The sequence below is a fragment of the Oncorhynchus gorbuscha genome, linkage group LG22 (genome assembly GCF_021184085.1).
Source record: "Oncorhynchus gorbuscha isolate QuinsamMale2020 ecotype Even-year linkage group LG22, OgorEven_v1.0, whole genome shotgun sequence".
NCBI classification, from domain to species: domain Eukaryota; kingdom Metazoa; phylum Chordata; class Actinopteri; order Salmoniformes; family Salmonidae; genus Oncorhynchus; species Oncorhynchus gorbuscha.
In genome coordinates, this window is record NC_060194.1 from 26,148,398 (window position 1) to 26,171,866 (window position 23,469).

Sequence of the window (23,469 nt, forward strand, 5' to 3'; positions counted from 1 at the left end):
GTGGTTTTCAAATGTTTTTTTCACCACTATCACTGCACGCCATCTCTCTCCCCAAGCATATGTCACCCCATTACATATGTTTCAGTCACCAACATATTTAAACCTAGTTTTGATGGATTTGTGGCCTGGCTTGGTTTGATGGTCTAAAGTGCCGTCTGAGCTAAACCGATAATTGCATTTAAAATCAAAACAGTATTTTAGAGCCATATTGTTCCCTGCTGTACGTCATATCTAGTTTCAGCACAGAGGGTTCATCATAATCCTTGTGAGAGGAAGAGTCAACACAACAGAGCAGTGCCATCGCCTTGTCCACAAACAATGGGAAGATGTTACTCTGCAGGCCCTGGCATGTAGTGTGTGTGTGTGTGTGTGTGTGTGTGTGTGTGTGTGTGTGTGTGTGTGTGTGTGTGTGTGTGTGTGTGTGTGTGTGTGTGTGTGTGTGTGTGTGTGTGTGTGTGTGTGTGTGTGTGTGTGTGTGTGTGTGTGTGTGTGTGTGTGTGTGTGTGTGTGTGTGTGTGTAGTCTCCCTGTGTCTTCTACAGACCAGCCAGACCTAGGCTGAGTGAGCATCTGGCTTAATTGAGGGGTTGTAGTTATAGCTGGCGCTGTAATAGCGATTGATTGGCTGACTAGCGAGGACCATGGGCCGTGGCAAACTCAAGGAGAGGGGCGAGCAGGGCCTGTCCTTAAGAGATAAGATAAAAGCAATAGCTATTGTTTTTATTGGTGGTGTGTGGCAGGAAAAGTGTTTGTTGACATGTTTGTTCATTTATTCAGTTATTCATTCATTAATTCATTCATTCCATCACCATTAGTGGGATTTCAGTATGAATCATTTCTCCTGGAGGAATTCAATCTGTACTTTTCTGTCAAAGTGTCCGCGTGGACAGATTATTTTGACAGTGTGTTCTACACTACAGTGTGCTCTACAATCGACACGAGCAGTGGGAAGCATTTGAACAAGTTTCTATTTTCTCTCTCCTTCAACACCGAATGAGAAAATGATAAATGGCACTGGGATTTCGCTTTGAGTTCTGAGAGTGAGACCAGAAAGTATTTTTCACAGACCACGATCTCCCAGCACACTGCAGGTCAAATAGAAGAGCCAAGTAAATTCAATGAAATCATCTTAAAATCATTGCAATATTCATATTTATTCATTCATACACTAATCCTTTTGGCATGATGCCAATGAAGGGGATTCTGACTGAATTATATTAATACATACACATACAAACACACATGCATGCACAGCGCACACACACACACACACACACACACACACACACACACACACACACACACACACACACACACACACACACACACACACACACACACACACACACACACACACACACACACACACACACACACACACACACACACACACACACACACACACACACACACACACACACACACACACACACACACACACACACACACACACACACACACACACAATTACACATCCCCACTCAGGGAGAAGGGTTCAGAAGAAACAAATAACATACCCCTTGTGAGGAAGGAGGTGTGATTAGTCACGGTTAATCAATACCCAACTCCAATCAGTGTCCTCCACAGCACCAAAAGTCCATCTTCTTCTCCATCTCACTCCACTCCAAATGGGCATTAATGGTTAAAGACGGTGCCAACAGACAAGTTCTTGAGGATCTAAATGAAGTATCCACCTCCTCTCCCAGACCCAGTCCCAAACCATTTGCACACAATAGGAATGCCATCCCGTTCAAAGTTATGCATGGTCTGTATTCATCTAGTCCCCTCTGATACTCTCCGCAACAGTTCTCATTGGGCATAAACCATGTTGACCAAGCCGTCATCATCACTTCAAGGGGTCAATATTCCCTTTGACATTCAAATATGCATGATACTTATGGACCTCTCACTCCCTGACTGGAACTTGAGCAGTTCTCTCCCCTATCTCAGATCTCTGGGCTTGAAATCAATTTCCCCTTATCGCTATTGATCTGTGAGGAGACAGGCTGTCAGTCCTTGACAGTCTGGCCTCTCTGATTTAGGATGGGATCATCAGCCTGTATGAGCAACAGAAGCCCTACGATGGATTTATATCATATTCGGGTCGCTGGGAGGATCCAAGATGTCCGCCTCGCATTTGTCTCTCTGGGCTTCCTATGAGACAGAGTTTAGGATTTAGATTGGCAGTACTAGATTGGATGTAAACTATGATTATTGATTATCATTCAGTTGATTTGATCACAATTTAGCGAGGGAGTTAGATCACGGCCAAACTACCCCATCCAGTCAATTATTCTATTTCCTTGCTCTATCAAGGTTTTAGCTTTTTACGAAAACATTTTTTTGGAAATTGCAATTTGAAGCATTACAGCGTTATAAATGGCTCATGAATTACTCAGCAGGTTATCACATAATGCTTAAGATGCTGTTTTTCTTTCATTAATTCAGAACACATTCATATTTTCCACTTGAATTATGGGTATGCTGAGAACAGAGCTACAAAACAACCAAGTCATTATCTGCATATCATACTCTGTGTTCATAGCGAATTGTTGCTCTTTGCAGTGCTCTTGTTTGTGCAACCGGGGAAAGGAATATCCAACCACTTTAGCGATTCATCGAAGCACCTATATTGACTTGTCTTTGCTCTCTCTAATTAGCACAACGGACGTTAATGACTGACAACAAGAATCACAATTTCAAATTCTGGAGTGTTATGATCTTGTCTTCGGAATGATGATCATATTTAGTTTGTAACGATCATGCCGTTTGTGTGTGCCTGTGTGTATTTGTGCATGGTTTATAATGTAAGGGTGAAGCAGCCTGGTTTCAGATGTAACTCTGGTATAAAGAAGAAAGGCATGTGCTTCCAACACAACAGATGTTAGTGGCAGGTTGCTTGGAGCGAAGGTTTCCTCATTTGGCCGGCTCACAAGGTGATCATGAAACATATTGCTTCACACTGCTCAGTGTGGACACAGCACTACATTACTATCCCAAAAGGAATGTCATCACATTATATCTTAGCTAAAATGGTCATTAGAATCAAATAGATGCCTAAATTATATATTTTTCACAACGCCTATGCCTTGATTTCCCGGAGGCAAAACATGAAAATGCATGGAGGTGTGACTGTGTGACGCCTTACACACCATTATGATCCAGAACACTGACAAACACCTCCCACATACACAACAGAGGGCTCTCTGTGCACTCACTGCACTGTGCCTCTCCACCCACATGTGACACAAAACACAAGCCACGCTGTCTCTAGGAACTGTATGGCAGTCTGAAACATCAAAACCTGCGTTGGGCTTTTTATAGCACAATATCTCAATTTAGCAGATCATTTGCAACACCTCGCTAGCGCTAGGTCCTGGATAGTGTTGTAGTGTTAGTGTTAGTGAACCTGAAAAAAGTTTGATTCAATCTCAGGTGTATTCACAAAGTTACCTCAGAGGCAGAAGGATTGAGGATCCTTTTAAGTCTATCGGTGATTTTTGTTGCCATTTATTTTACCTTCTCACCTTGGCTTTTCTCACTGTCTAATTGGGTTTAATTGATTTATCCGCCATGACGCTGGCTTGGCCCCAGCCTCTGCTGACCCTGCAGAAAAATACCAACCCTGCCGTCTAAGAGCACTCTCTATGCTCTACTTCCCCAGCACACCCTAAATGTGTCAGAGGGCTGGAACTGCATCAGCCTGCCTGCTCGCGCTAGCTTTCGCGAGCCCCACATACACCAACAGAGCTGGGTGATTAGCAACTCAGATATAACCATAAAGAGCTCCGGGGGTTGGTGGTGTTGGTGTTTGAACTGTAGCTTCCCCTCTCTGAGGACAAATGAAACACACTCGTCATTCCCGTCCCTTAAGTGTCCACAGACCATTCCTACCTTCTCACAAGTGGACATTTTGTATCAAATCCTAATTTGGGGGATTTAGGAGTTCGCCATTTGAAATGATTTGTTCTCTCTATGTGTCTCTTTCTGCATGGCTAGGGGGCAGGGGGAGAGGGTCTCCTCCAGGAATTTACGACCTGAGATAACAGAACCTGAGTGTAGGACAGAGAGAGGGGGAAGCCACTAGCTATACCCAAAAAGGGCCACGTCATGACACAGTCATCAGCAGCCTGAGTAAAATGTGTGTCACCTTGAGCTCTCTGGAAGAGGTGTCCGGAGCTCCGGACACACATCCACTGGGCCAGCCAGGGTGTGAAGAGGAAGGCAAAGGGAGAGAGAGGTGAGAGGGGAAGGAGAGATCTCTGTTTATGATAAGTGTGACTTCAGGGCTGAGAGAAAGTAAGCTGGGTAACAATCTGAAGCTGAGAAAAAAACTGCCTTATTCTAAAATTGATTAAATTATTAATTTTCCTCACCAAATTCAATTGATTGGACATGATTTGGAAAGGCACACACCTGTCTAAATAAGGTCTCACAGTTGACAGTGCATGTCAGAGCAAAAACCAAGCCATGAGGTCGAAGGAATTGTCCAAAGAGCTCCGGGACAGGATTGTGTCGATGCACAGATCTGGGGAAGGGTACAAAAAAACGTCTGCAGCATTGAAGGTCCACAAGAACACAGTGGCCTCCATCATTCTTAAATGGAAGAAGACTAAGACTCTTCCTAGAGCTGGCTGCTCAGCCAAACTGAGCAATCGGGGAAGAAGGGCCTTGGTCAGGGAGGTGACCAAGAATCACTCTAGCAGATCTCTAGAGTTCCTCTGTGGAGATGGGAGAACCTTGCAGAAGGATAACCATCGCTGCAGCACTCCACCAATCAGGGCTTTATGGTTGAGTGGCAAGACGGAACCCACTCCCCCTTCCTAACATCTCTGGACAGACCTGAACATAGCTGTGCTGCAACGCTCCCCATTCAACCTGCCAGAGCTTGAGTGGATCTGCAGAGAAGAATGGGAGATTCTATCCAAATACAGATGTGCCAAGCTTGTAGCGTCATACCCAAGAAGACTCAAGGCTATAATCGCTGCCAAAGGTGCTTCAACAAAGTACTGAGCAAAGAGTCTGAATACTTATGTAAATGTGATTTTTCAGTTTTAAAATTTGTAATAGTGTTGATAACTTTTCTAAAAAAAATTAGAATAAGGCTGTAATTATTACTGTGGTGGTAGGTATCCTAGTGGTTAGAGTGTTGGACTAATAACCAAAAGGTTGCAAGGTAAAATCCCTGAGCTGACAAGGTAGAGATCTGTTGTTCTGCCCTTGAACAAGGCAGTTAACCCACTGTTCCTAGGCTGTCATTGAAAATAAGAATTTGTTCTTAATAACTGACTTTTTAAATGCCTAGTTAAAAAAAATATGTATATTATTCATATTTTCTCTATTGTGTGACGCTACAGAGTTTTTTGGGGGAGGTCAACCAAATCATGGGATGGTGCCACAACTGAAAAACAAATGTTAGTCTGGATCCCTGATCTGTAGGAGGGGAAGCATGAATGGCAAAGATCCAAAAATAAAAATAAAAAAATAATTAGACTAGAGTGGATAGTGACAGAGAATCTCTTGTAAATGTCATGCATTCCTGACTCTGATGACAGATTGTACAGTGACTGTGTTTAGGATTCTGGTGACAGAATGTCGATTCACATTAGCTCAGGCAAGATAGGAATCTCAGTGAAAACGTAGCCAAATGTGAATAAAGTCAAGGGGTTTGACTACTTTCCGAATGCACTGTACATATACAGCAATAGAGAGCAGAAGAGAAGTGAGTTTAAAACAAAGAACTTTGATACTGTCTCTGTCCAGAAATTCTCTCTCTCTCTTTCTCTATCATATGCGTTATAAATGGCTGATGAGGACAGCGACAGCGCCTTAGGTGCACACTGTACCAGACCTTGTCTGCTCACAGGTGTAGCAGCTCCTCCCTCTAACCACCTGTGTTGGCACGACACACACACACACACACACACACACACACACACACACACACACACACACACACACACACACACACACACACACACACACACACACACACACACACACACACACACACACACACACACACACACACACACACACACACACACACACACACACACACACACACACACAGCTGCTGTGTCAGAGGGACGCTGGGGCCAGGGAGAGTGGGGTGTTCTCTTTCTAGATGGATAAGTTTCACTCAACCATCGGGGGTGTTCATAGAGCCATAACAACATCATAGATACCCTGCTTTACTTCTCTGTTTAGACAGACCACACATGCTAATCATTCACTTTCAATTCAAAACTCCTTAACTTTGAACATATTATTTCAGCTATACTACAAAGGCATTGTGGTGATCAGTATATTTAGTTAGTATGGATGCTGTGGTGGTGCTCAGTGTGAGCTTCATTGATAACGCCTGTTGGTGAGATGTGATATGAGGGGTCATTGGCCAGACAGTCCGATGAGAGAGACAGCCTCGCCAGGTAGAGAGGAGTCTTTTCAGCAGGTTCTCAGGGCAGCTCTGCCTGCCTTCTTTTTACTAGGTCATTTCAGAACATAACACTGAGCATCTGTTCCTGCTGACTTCAACATTCTGGACTCTTTTCCCTGCTATGTTTAGTATAAAGGGAGGGATAAGTCTGTGCGTCCACTGTGGTCAATGGAAGGAAAGAAGAGAAAAACAATCAAGACCTTTGGTATTAATTATGGATCTGAAGGAGCAATGTGGTAAATGGAAGAAAAAGGAGTGAAAATATTGAAATAAAAACACTGAAGGTTGTTGGTAATAATATGAGGGCCTAGTTAATAATAACATTGATGATGATGATGATGTTAAAGGCTCACCACACTGTGTGTCTCAGAGTGTCTGTGTTGTTTTGCTGAGCCCTGTGGCTCGGGACACTTTAATTTACTCCAGCTTTGGACCCACTCTACCATGTAAATGCATTCAATGTTGCTGACAAAGTATTTCTGTTGGCGGTGTTGCCATCTGCCCAATTCTCTGCCTTGCCTGCTCTCCCTTTAAATAAATAAATAAGTAAAGCGGAACAATTCTCTGCCTTGCCTGCTCTCCCTTTAAATAAATCAATAAGTAAAGCGGTACAATTCTCTGCCTTGCCTGCTCTCCCTTTAAATAAATCAATAAATAAGTAAAGCTGTACAATTCTCTGCCTTGCCTGCTCTCCCTTTAAATAAATCAATAAGTAAAGCGGTACAATTCTCTGCCTTGCCTGCTCTCCCTTTAAATAAATCAATAAGTAAAGTGGTACAATTCTCTGCCTTGCCTGCTCTCCCTTTAAATAAATCAATAAATAAGTAAAGCGGTACAATTCTCTGCCTTGCCTGCTCTCCCTTTAAATAAATAAATAAGTAAAGCGGTACAATTCTCTGCCTTGCCTGCTCTCCCTTTAAATAAATCAATAAGTAAAGCGGTACAATTCTCTGCCTTGCCTGCTCTCCCTTTAAATAAATCAATAAATAAGTAAAGCGGTACAATTCTCTGCCTTGCCTGCTCTCCCTTTAAATAAATCAATAAATAAGCAAAGCGGTACAATTCTCCGCCTTGCCTGCTCTCCCTTTAAATAAATCAATAAATAAGTAAAGCGGTACAATTCTCTGCCTTGCCTGCTCTCCCTTTAAATAAATCAATAACTAAGTAAAGCGGTACAATTCTCTGCCTTGCCTGCTCTCCCTTTAAATAAATCAATAAGTAACTACAATTCTCTGCCTTGCCTGCCTCCCTTTAAATAAATCAATAAATAAAGCTTTACAATTCTCTGCCTTGCCTGCTCTCCCTTTAAATAAATAAATAAGAAAGCACAATTCTCTGCCTTGCCTGCTCTCCCTTTAAATAAATCAATAAATAAGTAAAGCGGTACAATTCTCTGCCTTGCCTGCTCTCCCTTTAAATAAATAAATAAATAAGTAAAGCGGTACAATTCTCTGCCTTGCCTGCTCTCCCTTTAAATACATCAATAAATAAGTAAAGCGGTACAATTCTCTGCCTTGCCTGCTCTCCCTTTAAATAAATCAATAAATAAGTAAAGCGGTACAATTCTCTGCCTTGCCTGCTCTCCCTTTAAATAAATCAATAACTAAGTAAAGCGGTACAATTCTCTGCCTTGCCTGCTCTCCCTTTAAATAAATCAATAACTAAGTAAAGCGGTACAATTCTCTGCCTTGCCTGCTCTCCCTTTAAATAAATAACTAAGTAAAGCGGTACAATTCTCTACCTTGCCTGCTCTCCCTTTAAATACATAAATAACTAAGTAAAGCGGTACAATTCTCTGCCTTGCCTGCTCTCCCTTTAAATAAATCAATAAGTAAAGCGGTACAATTCTCTGCCTTGCCTGCTCTCCCTTTAAATAAATCAATAAGTAAAGAAAAACAATTCTCTGCCTTGCCTGCTCTCCCTTTAAATAAATCAATAAATAAGTAAAGCGGTACAATTCTCTGCCTTGCCTGCTCTCCCTTTAAATAAATCAATAAGTAAAGCGGTACAATTCTCTGCCTTGCCTGCTCTCCCTTTAAATAAATCAATAAATAAGTAAAGCGGTACAATTCTCTGCCTTGCCTGCTCTCCCTTTAAATAAATCAATAAATAAGTAAAGCGGTACAATTCTCTGCCTTGCCTGCTCTCCCTTTAAATAAATCAATAACTAAGTAAAGCGGTACAATTCTCTGCCTTGCCTGCTCTCCCTTTAAATAAATAACTAAGTAAAGCGGTACAATTCTCTGCCTTGCCTGCTCTCCCTTTAAATAAATAAATAAGTAAAGCGGTACAATTCTCTGCCTTGCCTGCTCTCCCTTTAAATAAATAAATAAGTAAAGCGGTACAATTCTCTGCCTTGCCTGCTCTCCCTTTAAATAAATAAATAAGTAAAGCGGTACAATTCTCTGCCTTGCCTGCTCTCCCTTTAAATAAATCAATAAATAAGTAAAGCGGTACAATTCTCTGCCTTGCCTGCTCTCCCTTTAAATAAATAAATAAATAAGTAAAGCGGTACAATTCTCTGCCTTGCCTGCTCTCCCTTTAAATAAATAAATAAGTAAAGCGGTACAATTCTCTGCCTTGCCTGCTCTCCCTTTAAATAAATCAATAAATAAGTAAAGCGGTACAATTCTCTGCCTTGCCTGCTCTCCCTTTAAATAAATAAATAAATAAGTAAAGCGGTACAATTCTCTGCCTTGCCTGCTCTCCCTTTAAATAAATCAATAAATAAGTAAAGCGGTACAATTCTCTGCCTTGCCTGCTCTCCCTTTAAATAAATCAATAACTAAGTAAAGCGGTACAATTCTCTGCCTTGCCTGCTCTCCCTTTAAATAAATCAATAACTAAGTAAAGCGGTACAATTCTCTGCCTTGCCTGCTCTCCCTTTAAATAAATAACTAAGTAAAGCGGTACAATTCTCTACCTTGCCTGCTCTCCCTTTAAATACATCAATAAATAAGTAAAGCGGTACAATTCTCTGCCTTGCCTGCTCTCCCTTTAAATACATCAATAAATAAGTAAAGCGGTACAATTCTCTGCCTTGCCTGCTCTCCCTTTAAATAAATCAATAAATAAGTAAAGCGGTACAATTCTCTGCCTTGCCTGCTCTCCCTTTAAATAAATCAATAACTAAGTAAAGCGGTACAATTCTCTGCCTTGCCTGCTCTCCCTTTAAATAAATCAATAACTAAGTAAAGCGGTACAATTCTCTGCCTTGCCTGCTCTCCCTTTAAATAAATAAATAAGTAAAGCGGTACAATTCTCTACCTTGCCTGCTCTCCCTTTAAATACATAAATAACTAAGTAAAGCGGTACAATTCTCTGCCTTGCCTGCTCTCCCTTTAAATAAATCAATAAGTAAAGCGGTACAATTCTCTGCCTTGCCTGCTCTCCCTTTAAATAAATCAATAAATAAGTAAAGCGGTACAATTCTCTGCCTTGCCTGCTCTCCCTTTAAATAAATCAATAACTAAGTAAAGCGGTACAATTCTCTGCCTTGCCTGCTCTCCCTTTAAATAAATAACTAAGTAAAGCGGTACAATTCTCTGCCTTGCCTGCTCTCCCTTTAAATAAATAAATAAGTAAAGCGGTACAATTCTCTGCCTTGCCTGCTCTCCCTTTAAATAAATAAATAAGTAAAGCGGTACAATTCTCTGCCTTGCCTGCTCTCCCTTTAAATACATAAATAAGTAAAGCGGTACAATTCTCTGCCTTGCCTGCTCTCCCTTTAAATAAATAAGTAAAGCGGTACAATTCTCTAAAAATAGAAACACTAAAATAAATTGGCCCAGGCAGGCCTCATTGTTGGAAGCAAAAACGTACAGAGGGTTACGACTTCCTAATTGATCTATCCACAGAAACGAAGCAGTGTCCATTTCACTAGGCATTTTTTCATTTCACAAAGGGTTCATTATGCGTCAGTAATATTTTTCATAATCCAAGACGACTAGGTTAATTTAATGAGAAGCACAGTGAGACAGATTGCTGACCTCTTAACATACATAGACCCAGTCAACTCTTAATTAGGTTGCCCTTCACTTCATTGCAGTAGATCTAACCGGAGTAGGTTAACAGATTATTGGCCTTTCTTAGATGAAGACTGATTGCCCAACCGTACACATTTTAAGGTTGCGTCAACCTTCAATTAAGGCTTTCTTTCACCATATTTATTCTGTCTTTCTTCTGACATGCAAAGCATGCTGTGGACGTTAAAGGGAGTGGCGGTTCGGGTCAAGAACACCAAATGTTAATGTCCTAGTACCTAATTAACTCACTTTCACTCGCAGTCCAGAATTACCTCTCATAAATGCATCGTTAAGTTTCCATTCAAGGTCTGCCTCAGGGGCTAAACCTCTGAAACTCGTCATCTTGATGGTGGGTTAGCTAATGTGCTATTACGAGGCTTTCGGTTGGATAAAAAACACATAGCTGGACACTTCTGGGGGAGTGTTGATTTCGTTGAGCTATGGTAAACACACACTAACACGTTTTAATATCTATATAATAAGGAAAACATATGAAAGTATCGGTGACTGAGCCCTAACCCAAGTTTTTTTTAGTCTAGATTAAGTTCCTCGACTTTTCAGTGTCAAACATTTGCACTTGTTCAACATGAGAGGGAATGTGATAAATATTACACACTAAAAAGTGTCTCAGCAAAGGAGCGTCAGAACCAGATGTACATTCAGCAATGTGACTGTGTTTCCAGTGAACTGTTTTCTTCAAACTTAACAGGGCCTGCTGAAAGATCTGAATGAGCATTCCAAATCGTTTAGAAATGTGAATAAAATCCTTAGTGTTGTTCACGACATCTACGGGTGGTGCTCGGTGGTCAGCGTCGCCGGGTTTATAGCCGCCACGATCCCTTTTTCCTTTTCTGTTTGTTTTGTCTGTGATCCTTTCACACCTGGTTTCATTTGTGTTTAATTCTGTGTTGTACAAGGGTAACCTGTTGCCTGCCGTAGTTCGTGCGGGATTAGACTTGTGGTTATTGTGCTCGTTTGTATTTTGGATGTTTGTTGTTTTCACAGTTACACACGTGTATTTAGTGTCGGTACTGCTTGCTGTTCCTCCTGTGTTTTGTTCCTCCTGTGCGGTTGCACGACTTTCCGAGTATGTGGAGTAGTTTTGTCTCTACCGTTTTGTATTGGTGGACTATATTATTAAATTACGCTTCTCAGATATACCTGCTCTCCTGCGCCTGACTCCTACACATCTCACCGAAACGCACATCATCACAAGTGTATAACTATAGATAACTGTTTTGATAGATGGCTGATGATCTCTTAGCAGTATTTCTGCACCATTTCCAATAAATGTCACTCTGAAATATATGTACTGGAATGCATTAATCATCACATCACTGTTGGATGTGTAACTTTAGATTCCCAAACTGTTGTTTTTGCTCATTGTACAGAAGATGTGGGTTAGCTAATGTTAGCAAATGTCTACTGTGAATAAACACTTCTGAATTGGCTAGAAAATGTTTGTCAATGTGAGTGATTTGTTGCCCCATAGAGTGCATGTTCACAGAATTAATGCTAAATGAATTAACAATAAATACCACGTCATCTTCCTGAGGGATGGGGGCAGGGGGGCAAGAGTGGGTCTCCAGATTGCAGGGCTCCAGATTGCAGGGCTCCAGATTGCAGGGCTCCAGATTGCAGGGCTCCAGATTGCAGGGCTTCAGATTGCAGAGCTCCAGATTGCAGGGCTCCAGATTGCAGGGCTCCAGATTGCAGGGCTTCAGATTGCAGGGCTCCAGATTGCAGGGCTCCAGATTGCAGGTCTCCAGATTGCAGGGCTTCAGATTGCAGGGCTCCAGATTGCAGGGCTTCAGATTGCAGGGCTCCAGATTGCAGGGCTTCAGATTGCAGGGCTTCAGATTGCAGGGCTTCAGATTGCAGGGCTCCAGATTGCAGGGCTCCAGATTGCAGGGCTTCAGATTGCAGGGCTCCAGATTGCAGGGCTCCAGATTGCAGGGCTCCAGATTGCAGGGCTGCAGATTGCAGGGCTTCAGATTGCAGGGCTCCAGATTGCAGGGCTCCAGATTGCAGGGCTCCAGATTGCAGGGTTTCAGATTGCAGGGCTCCAGATTGCAGGGCTCCAGATTACAGGGCTCCAGATTGCAGGGCTTCAGGTTGCAGGGCTCCAGATTGCAGGGCTTCAGGTTGCAGGGCTCCAGATTGCAGGCTTCAGTTTGCAGGGCTCCAGATTGCAGGGCTCCAGATTGCACCCATTTAGTCAAATTTTCCGACCCTTTGACTTAGCTGTGCAAGTAAAAAAATGTATTGGTCACACTGGTATGATCTGCACATTCTAATAGGGCATTAGTGCATTATCCTCGTGATTCTTGTAAGAAAAAATGTCTGCTCTACCGCTATGCCTTTTTCGCTGGGGTTACCTGCTCTAATGAGCAAGCCTCTCACACTCTCCCTCCCCCATGCGGTGTGCTCCCCGAAAAATGTCTCTCTCTCCTGTCACTCAAGCAGGGGCAGCACACAGTGCCTCCACACTGTTTTAGTGTTTATTCTCTCAGGAAACTATCAGTACATGAATCCTGAGTGGTGCAGTGGTGTAAGACATTCCATCGTATTGCTAGAGGCGTCAATACAGACCTGGGTTTTATCCCGGGCTGTATCACAACCGGCTGTGATCGGGAGTCCTATAGTGCGGCTTACAATTGGCCGTCATTGTAAATAAGAAATAGTTCTTATCTGACCTGCCTAGTTAAATAAGGGTTAAATAATACAAGTAAAAAACATGCACTCAACAGATTCCTTCAACAGTTTATTAGGTACACCCATCTAGTACTGGGTCAAACCCCTTGGCCTCAAGAACAGCCTGAATTCTTCGAGGCATGGATTCTACAATTTCGGAAACATTCCACAGGGATGTCGGTCCATGCTTACATGATGGCATCTGCAGATTGGACAGTGGTATACCACCACCACCAACCTGTACCATTGACAACAGGCAAGATGGTTCCATGTACTCATGCTGCTTATGGAAAATCCTAAATCTACCATCAGCATGAGGCAACAGGAACCGGGATTCGTCGGACCAGGCAATGTTTTTTCACTCCTCAACTGTCCAATGTTGGCGATCGAATGCTCACTGGAGCCGCATCTTGTTTTTAGCTTATAGGAGAAGAGCCTGGTGTGGTCATCTACTGCAATAGCCCATCCGTGACAAGGCTTGAAGTTGTGCATTCAGAGATGTCGTTCTGCACACCACTGTTGTACTACTCCGTTATTTGTCTGTTTGTGGTCCGCCTGTTAACTTGCACAATTCTTGCCATTCTCCTTCGACCTATCTCATCAGCAAGCTGTTTTTTTGCCCACAGGACTGCCGCTGACTGGATATTGTTTGTTTGTCGCACAATTGTCGGTAAAGCCTAGACACTGTCGTGCGTGAAAGGCCCGGGAGGACGGTCATTTCTGAGATACTGGATGCTCAAGGTCAGTCTTCTTGCCTATTGTAATGTTCAATAAAATAGTTTAGATAGCAAGCTATGGACTCGTGAGTCAGTCTGTAGGAGCGACCCATTTCCGTGAGCATGTCGGTGTACCTAGTAAGCTATCCGGTGAGTGTATATTGGAAATAACAATTTCAATTGAATAATTAGAAGAAAAATCACAATTCTATTTTTTTATCCATATCGCGCATCACCATTTGGAAGCAATTAGTTGTTAAAAAGAGGAGAATCTCAGCTTTCTGTCAGTACAACTTGTATTTCTTAAGTCTAAATATTGACCTCAAAGCACACTGTTTTAGAATAGAGATATATGCTATGGCGTTGAAATTGTGAGTGCTCTAGGCCTCATTGCAAAGTTTTTTAAGGACATTACATTTACTGTTAGATTATTACATGGCTACTAGCAGTAGGCGTTATATTTAGAGTTATCGATCTAGCTGTGTTTTGAGTTTCCACTTTGTCAGGTTGTGAATTAGCACCAATTGAATTTGGCCTATATGTAATATTAGAGGCCAAATTAATCTATATTACACAAAATAATCTGAAAATTCTGGAGCCCTATTTTTCCGTAAAATATATATTTTTTAAATGGCCTAATTATCAACCCAAAATTTATGACAATCACTGGATTTATTTATTTAATACCTTCTCAGTAGTTTATTACTCTTGTGACGGCCCCTCCCTGCTCTGTCTATTGGGTTTTGCTGTGCTTACTTCCTGCAGGAGATTGGTGGGCGGAGCTGGGAGGGTCGTCAGTGCTGATGGGTCACACCTGTGAAAGCTCAGCTGTGGCATAAAGCCACTGTTTCCCGTTCAGCAAGAGATTCCTCTCTCCATGCATACCCTTGGTTGTGTCGTTGTGGCTTTTGCAGTTGACACCTAATTTACCGCCATTTATGCCTCATCTGATTATTGTTGAGTGTTTACTTTATTTATGGAATAAATTCATTTTGTTATTCATCTACTCAGTGTGGTTTCCCATTTGTTACAATCTTGAGCCAGGTTGTAACACACTTAATAAAGCATTGTGAATGATTTTATAATGACAACTATTTTTTTGGTGGGGGAGGGGGTGCAACCAAATCATGGAATTGTGCCATAACTGAAAAAGTTAGTGCCACCATGGGAAACTGTTAGTCTGGAGCCCTGATCTGTAGGAGGGAACGCATGAATGGCAAAGATTCAAAAAGTCACCAAAAAATTTGACTAGAATGGAAAGTGACAGAGAATTTCTTGTAAATGTCATGCATTCCTGACTGTGATGACAGATTGTACAGTGACTGTGTTTAGGATTCTGGTGACAGAATGTCGACTCGCATTAGCCCAGGCAAGATAGGCGGCTCAGTGAAAACAAGTTGGCAGCGAGGTGGAGAGAGTAGAGGGTGGTGAGGAGAGAGGGGGGGAAAGACAGAGGGTGTCAGCAGACAAGGCTGTTCACATACATAGTGTGTCAAGATATTCACATTTGGAGAGAAGAGGGGGGTGAGATTGGCACATTGTCTGTTCGGTTGTCATCATCCAAATTGAAAAGTCATACTTGTACCCTTGCCACCTCCACAGCTGGTGAGTTAACTTGTGAAGCAGGTCTCCCACAGGAGATTCCCAGTGAGTCCCAGAGTGTGTCAAGGTTCTCTTGGTGCATGTGCGGAAGGGTGATGTCCTATTATTATGGAATGCATTTCACATCGATTTATTTTGATGTTCTCATATTAAGATACAGTGAGTGTACAAAACATTAGGAACACCTGCTCTATCCATGAGACTGACCAGGTGAAAGCTATGATCCTCTACTGATATCATTTGTAAATTCACTTCAATCAGTGTCGATGAACTTGGAGGAGACAGGTTAAAATCCTTAAATCTATCGATCGGTGTGTCAAAGTAACATAATTTAAATAATCCCATAAATCTGTCAGAGTAAGCTGGAGATATCAGTTTTGTTTTGCATGGGCTGCGTCTCAATTCACCGCATTCGCCGATGTCGCCCTTCCGCATCTGTGGTGGAAAGTGGCATAACTACAGCACTATTTTTCAGACCAGGAGACATCCCAAAAATCGGTCTTCTCACTAAAACGCCTGTAGCGTCTGAACAGTTTGGGCTACAAGTAAGTATTCAGACACTTTACTCAGTTATTTTTTGAAGTGCCTTTGGCAGCGACTACAGCCTTGAGTGTTCTTGGGTATGACGCTGCCAGCTTGGCACACCTGTATTTGAGGAGTTTCTCCCATTCTTCTCTGCAGTTCCTCTCAAGCTCTGTCAGGTTGGATGGGGAGCATTGCTGCACAGCTATTTTCAGGTCTGTCTAGAGATGTTAGATCAGGTTCAAGTCTGGGCTCTGGCTTGGCCACTCAATGACATTCAGAGACGTGTCTTGAAACCACTCCTGTGTTGTCTTGGCTGTGTGCTTAGGGTCATTGTTGTGTTGGAAGGTGAACCTTCACTCCAGTGTGAGGTCCTGAGCGCTCTGGAGCAAGTTTTCATCAAGGATCTCCCTGTATTTTTCTCCATTCATCTTTCCCTCAATCATGACTACTCTCCCAGTCCCTGCCGCTGAAAAACATCCCCACGGCATGATGCTGCCATCAATATTGGATTCATCAGACAAGACACTCTTGTTTCTCATGGTCTGAAAGTCTTTAGTTGCCTTTTGGCAAACTCCAAGCTGGCTGTCATGTGCCTTTTACTGAGGAGGGCTTCCATCTGGCCAATAAACCATAAAGGGCTGATTGGTGGAGTGCTGCAGATTTGGTTGTCCTTCTGGAAGGTTCTCCCATCTCCACAGAGTAACTCTGGAACTCTGTCAGAGTGACCATTGGGTTCTTGGTCACATGCCTTACCAAGGCCCTTCTCCCCAATTGCTCAGTTTTGCCAGCTCTAGGAAGAGTCTTGGTGGTTCCAAACTTCTTCCATTTAAGAATGATGGAGGCCACTGTGTTCTTGGGAACCTTCACTGCTGCAGACATTTTTTTGCTACCCTTCTATAGATCTGTGCATTGACACAATCCTGTCTCGGAGCTCTATGGACAATTCCTTCAACTTCATGGCTTTGTTTTTGCTCTGACATGCACTGTCAGCTGTGGGACCTTATATAAACAGGTGTGTGCATTTCCAAATAATGTCCAATCAATTGAATTTACAACAGGTGGACTCCAAACAAGCACCTGAGCTCAATTTTGAGTCTAATAGGAAAGGTTCTGAATACTTACGTAAATACGTTATTTCTGTTTTTAAAGTTTTAATACATGTGCAAAAAAATATGAAACCCTGCTTTCACATTGCCATTTTGGGGTATTGTGTGTAGATTGATGAGGAGTTTAATTAATGAATACATTTTCGAATAAGGCTGTAAGGTAACACAATGTGGAAAAAGTAAATGTGTCTGAATACTTTCCAAAAAAACCACATATTTCCTGATATTTCTTATATCTTTTAGATATAGGACAGACACTTCAAAACCTTATTACTTTGGATTTATTTTTGACTGACCTTTTTTGCCATTTATTTATGTGTTATTCAATGCTTTTCTATGGGCTGTAGTAGTAATGGCCAAATTCAATATTTTATGCCTAAAGGGGTCCTAAAATTCTACATGAAATAGCTCGTGATCCATAGTATGACCATAATAAAACAATTCCATATGCTAGCTTAGTAGACCCCCCCAACCCCCCAGGCTTAGACTTTTAGTGGTCTAGAGGGATTTTTAAACCTTGAGACAATTGAGACATAGCTTGTGTGAGTGTACAATTCAGAGGGTGAATAGACAAAATATTTAAGTTCCTTTGAACGGGGTATGGTAGTAGGTGCCAAGTGTACCGGTTATAGTGTGTCAAGACCTGCAACGCTGCTGGGTTTTTCATGCTCAACAGTTTCCCGTGTGCATCAAGAATGGTCCACTACTCAAAGGACATCCAGCCAACTTGACACAACTGTGGGAAGGATTGGAGTTAACATGGTCCAGCATCCCTGTAGAGCGCTTTTGACACCTAGTAGAGTCCAGGCCTGACAAATTGAGGCTGTTCTGATGGCAAAAGGGGTTGCAACTCAATCAGGTGTTCCTAATGTTTTGAACTGTCGGTACAAATCAGATATGATTCAACACTAACACAGTGTAGATGTGCTGCCCTGTCAAGCAGGAACAATTGAATCCAGGGCTTTAAGTTCTTCATCGTGTCAAAGCTCAGGTTCCCCCAACTTGCATCAAACCCCTGACATCCATTCTCCCCTAGGCATCTAGGCTTGTCATGTTGAATATCAGATAAAAGAACAGAGACAATTAAAATCCACTGCATCATGTCACCACTCTGTATTTAAACAAAATCATATTTCTCAGAGGACATATTAGGTGAAACAATGATTCATTTTGAGTCTTAATAATATTTTTTAGGCCCTTATTATGATGTTCTGTTAAAAATGTTGTGACATGGTGTCACGTTCTGACCTTAGTTCTGTTGTTATGTCTTTGTTTTAGTATGGTAAGGGCGTGAGTTGGGTGGTTTGTCTATGTTCCTTTTTCTATGTTTTGAGATTTCTGTGTTTGGCCTGGTATGGTTCTCAATCAGATGCAGCTGTCAATCGTTGTCCCTGATTGAGAACCATACTTAGGTAGCCTGGTTTCACTTTTGAGTTGTGGGTGATTGTTTCCTGTGTCTGTGTTTGGACTGTTTCGATTTTCGTTTGTTCATTCACAATGTTATTTTGTATTTTTGTAGTGTTCAGTTTTATATATTAAAATGGACACCTACCACGCTGCACGTTGGTCCGACATCTCTTACTCCTCGTCAGAAGAAGAGGAGAGTTGTTACACATGGGCCTCACAAACCAGACCTGGGCTGAAGTAGTATTAGAAATCTTTCAAATATTTTTAGCATTTGCTTGAGCCTGTTTCTGAATTGCCAGATGGTAGGGGGTTTGCACTTTTTTGACTATTCTATTGTATCCATTGCAACAGGCATGCTCAATCAAGCACAGCTAAAAAAAAATACAACATTTAAAACACTATTAGAACCTGTCACGTTCTGACCTTTATTTCCTGTGTTTTGTATTTAGTTAGTATGGTCAGGGCGTGAGTTGGGTGGGCAGTCTATGTTTGTTTTTCTATGATTTGGGTATGTCTATGTTTCGGCCTAGTATGGTTCTCAATCAGAGGCAGGTGTCATTAGTTGTCTCTGATTGAGAATCATACTTAGGTAGCCTGGGTTTCACTGTGTGTTTGTGGGTGATTGTTCCTGTCTCTGTCTTTGCACCAGATAGGACTGTTTTGAGTTTTCACATTTCTTGTTTTTTTTGTAGTCAGTTGTTCATGTGTACCTTAACGTATTAAAAAGAACCATGGACACTTACCACACCGCGTATTGGTCCTCTGATCCGTTTCGCCTCTCCTCTTCGGAAGAAGAGGAGGAAATTCATTACAGAACCCAGGTCTGCTTCTCAGACAGACCAGCAGACATTACAGAGCAGACCAGAGACTCAGTGTCATAGTTGTGTCCTGTCATTGTTGGGTCTCTGTCTCTCTCTCTGCCTGCCCGCCAGCTTTACAGCTTTATTGTCCTTCACCAACCTTCCCTGGCCTGTTTGATCAAATTAGCCAAAACACAGGCTGAAGATTTGTAACATTTTCACATCAATTTCCCGAAGACATCGCTCCTCCTCGCATGGCGTTGCTCTGGGCTCTGTGCATTAGTGCGTCTCTTCTGTTTACCAAGCACATCAAACATATGATTTGTGTATCATCATAACCATTTGAAAATATGACAAAAATAATGAATGCCATTAATAGTTTTCCAGAAAATTAATATCCTCCTCAAAATCTTCATGTTTATTTGATTTTTAATTAGATTTTTATTATATGGTGATTTGCAAAAACAAACAGACACATTGTCACGCCTTGGTCATTGTATTTTGTGTTTTTGTTATATGTTTGGGTAGGCCAGGGTGTGACATGGGTTTATATGTTGTTTTCGTATTGGGGTTTGTAGTATTTGGGATCGCGGCTAATTAGGGGTGTTGTATAGGCCTGGCTGCCTGAGGCGATTCTCAATCAGAGTCAGGTGATCCTCGTTGTCTCTGATTGGGAACCGTATTTAGGGAGCCATAGTTTCGCTTTGTATTTCGTGGGTGTTTGTTCCTGTCTTTGTGTAGTAGTCACCAGATAGGCTGTAATAAGTTTCACGTTCCGTTCTGTTGTTTTTGTATTTAGTATTCAGTTATTTCATGTACCGCAATTAATTTCATTAAAGTCATGAGTAACCAACACGCTGCATTTCGGTCCGACTCTCTTTCTTCAACAGACGGACGCCGTTACACACATGATATGAATACCTCCAAATTACAAAGCAATACTTTATATCGGAGAATGTGTAATCAGGTTTGGTATGTGACTGCATGCTGGCATGTTTAACAGTTTTAATATCTTTAAGTCCTTCCAATGATAATCTTCTTGTTTATGAACACCATTGATCACCGTAACAGAGTTGACACATCTTTTATTTATTTGAAAAAAATGAATTAAGACTAAGGCCAATTCCAGGAGGAAACGTTTGACAGGGTCGTGGAGGGTTAACTACCACTCACAGAACTTTACTAGGGATATTACCGATTAATAACAAATGTCAAATACAGCAAATATTTCATTAGCTCTTCATTTGAATTTGAACAAAAGGTAGACTTTGGTTTCATAAAAAAAGGAGTGCCACACTCTAGGAGCTCAGAGGCAATCATTTAATACCAACATCTTGACAGCCAAGCTGTCTTCATCAGGGTATAATGACAAACACTGTGGATCACTAGTTTATATAGAGTTTCAAAGGACACACACCAGTGTCTGTAATCATGGCCCGCTGTGGCAAAATTTCATTGGTCGATTTGCAAATATCAATAGAACATTAATAAAAGCATGAATGGATTGCATACGATCATAGATACAATTAGGCAACGTCATATAGGCCCACAAACACATTATTTACAATGGATAACAAAACCACTAATCACAGTAACGGTTTCAGATCAAACTCGACGTTGAGACCAAGGGAGTGAGGGTCTTTAAATTAAAGATCCAGGTGACCTCTCATTTTAACAATAAATTGTCAAGGCTACCCCTCTCCTATGGAGTGTGACGTGTTCAATGCTGATATAGTGAAGGGATGAATTAGGGTGGTTCGCTTCATAAAAGTGGGCTGCAGTTCTTACACCTAATGATGCTACAATGCTAAGAGATTCTTACTTTTAGTTTGTGCTCCGTTTTGCCCCCATCATTTTTTACCACAAGGACAAGTTATAAGATAAATAACTGCCTTATAGTGGAGCATGTGATAACAATTTAATTGGGGTCTGTTTTCCTTTTTGGGAGTGTTTGAATGATCTACATTTTGAAGTACCATTGCATTAGCGCAGCCCGTACAGTTGTAGATTCCATCCGGGAGAGGGGCAAGGAGACATTGTGCTGTGGGTATTTTGGGGTAGTAAATCGGAGTTTACCAATTGATCTCTTAGATTTCTGCCCTGCGAGAATACGACCAAAGGACTGCCCAAAAACACATTACTGATACAGTCATCAGATCTTAAAATGTGCCAATATTTGTGAACGATTCCCTTAATTTGTTCAGAGCACGTTGAATAGCGTGTAGTGCAGTGGAGGCTCCTCGAAGGAGGAATTAGAGGACCATCATCCTCAGTGAATATCATAAACATTAAAACTGTAAAACATTTAAAAAGTTATCCTTTTTAGATAAAACTATACTAAATATAATAACACCAAATAACTGATTAAAACACACTATTTTGCAAAGGTCTACAGTAGCCTCAACAGCCCTCTGTAGGTTAGTGATGGTGTAGCTGGAGGACAGCTAGCTTCCGTCCTCCTTTGGGTACATTGACTTCAATACAAAACCTAGGAGGCTTATGGTTCTCACCCCCTTCCATAGACTTACACAGTAGTTATGGCAATGGAAGGAGGATGTCCTCCAGCCTATCAGAGCTCTTGCAGCATGAACTGACATGTTCGCCTGGTCACATAGAGCTGATTTGTTGTACATTGAAGTCCACAAGCTAAGGGAAGAGAAGGAATACAACGTGGCTATTATGAGAGTGAACTCTATTTACCTGTGATCAGGGGTGTATTCATTCCACCGATTCTGTTGAAAAACGTTTCTTAAACAGAAACAAATGGAACAAAACAGGGATAAACATACTGAAATTTGTCCAATATAAATGCTTGTTTGCAACTGTTGGACTGATAATTACATTATTGTTTCAGTACGCTGTGTTGTTAGCTAGCTCCTCTGAACAACACTCCCCTGACGAGAGAGCACATGTTCTATGTCAGGTGAAATCGTGCCTCATTAACTCACTGTTATGGATGTATCCAAGTAAATGTCACTAGAAAACAGCTAAAGCACAGCTAAAGCTAACGCAGCTACTGTTGTTATTCTGTCTGCACTGTTTGATGTGACTGTGAGTCAGCTGTAGTTGGCTAGCTAGCAAGCAAGGTATAAGAACATTGCAAGCCAGTATGGCAATAGAACATTTAGAACCTACATCGTAAACTTTCATTCATAGTCTAAGTTTTAGCAACCTAATGATGGGTACAGGGAAATTTTGAGTATCATGTAGTAGCTTAAATTTATCACTGTTACATTGAACTGGATCAATGGAATATGAATGAGAGTCATCCAATATGCTGTAATAGAAGTAAGGCCATGTTCATTAAAAAAACAATTGTCCTCCCTCATCTGAAACAGCACAGACCGCCACTGGTGTAGTGTGAACGCCAAGAATGATACATTTTGTGAGACTGTCCTTGAAAGATCTGTTTGGGATTTTCTCAACAGCAGTATTGATCTGACAGTTTTTGTAACCCCTTTCCGTGAATGTTCTTTGCATCTCAGCAATGTTTCTATCGAGACCGGTTTCATGCATTGTGTGGCTTTCACAGGTTAACTGCAGCCGTTTGTATCTCAGTGTAAACTCATTTCTGGGTAAGAATTAAATACATTACTGTGATTGTGTTCAATTACAATGGAAATAAACTGTTGGAACTTATTGGTCTATTACAGTTTTTTCCAACTGCTTACACACAAAATATTTTCATGTCACACGATTTTTGAAACCTCTCACTCAAAAGTGCAAAACTACACACCAAATATCCCAAACCATAAGCTATTTCTCAGCCTTTGACTCAGTTGTCAATTGCATAAAACACTTTTTTCAAAACACTACACACAATTCTCTACTAAAACACAAAAATCTAACAGGAAGTGACTTGCTTTCCTTTTCCAAACGCAAACAATCAAAATGCTACACTTATTCACCAGGTCACACACACACTCCTCACATGTGCAAACACTAATAGCTTAACTGATCACTAACCAATCACTGCTTTACTGTAGTATAGGCCTAAAAAATAGGTCAAAGGTCAGATTTCCTGTTTTGAACAATGGATGCCAACAATGGAAAGAGAGCAAGAGGAGTAGGAGGGAGAGGAATAGGAAGAAGAGGAAGAGGGCAAAGAAGGGAAGGAAGGAGAGCCATCTCTGATGAGATTAGGGCAACACTTGTT

General features: G+C 41.5%; 1 protein-coding gene across 1 annotated transcript; it reads right to left on the reverse strand.

Moving 5' to 3' along the window:
• Positions 1–10,832: 10,832 nt before the first annotated feature.
• LOC124009122 (BTB/POZ domain-containing protein KCTD9-like) lies at positions 10,833–12,882 on the reverse strand. Its single transcript, XM_046320616.1, has 3 exons — positions 12,867–12,882; positions 12,002–12,645; positions 10,833–10,901 (listed from the first exon to the last, which is right to left on the reverse strand). The coding sequence occupies exons 1-3, from the start codon at positions 12,880–12,882 to the stop codon at positions 10,833–10,835; spliced, it is 729 nt and encodes a 242-aa protein (XP_046176572.1).
• Between the last annotated feature and the right edge of the window lie 10,587 nt (positions 12,883–23,469).

Coding starts and splice junctions, on each gene's coding strand:
- LOC124009122 (XM_046320616.1), bottom strand. Junction 10,902..12,001: donor TCCCTCAGGAAGATGACGTG/GTATTTATTGTT, acceptor TGTTTACCATAG/CTCAACGAAATCAACACTCC.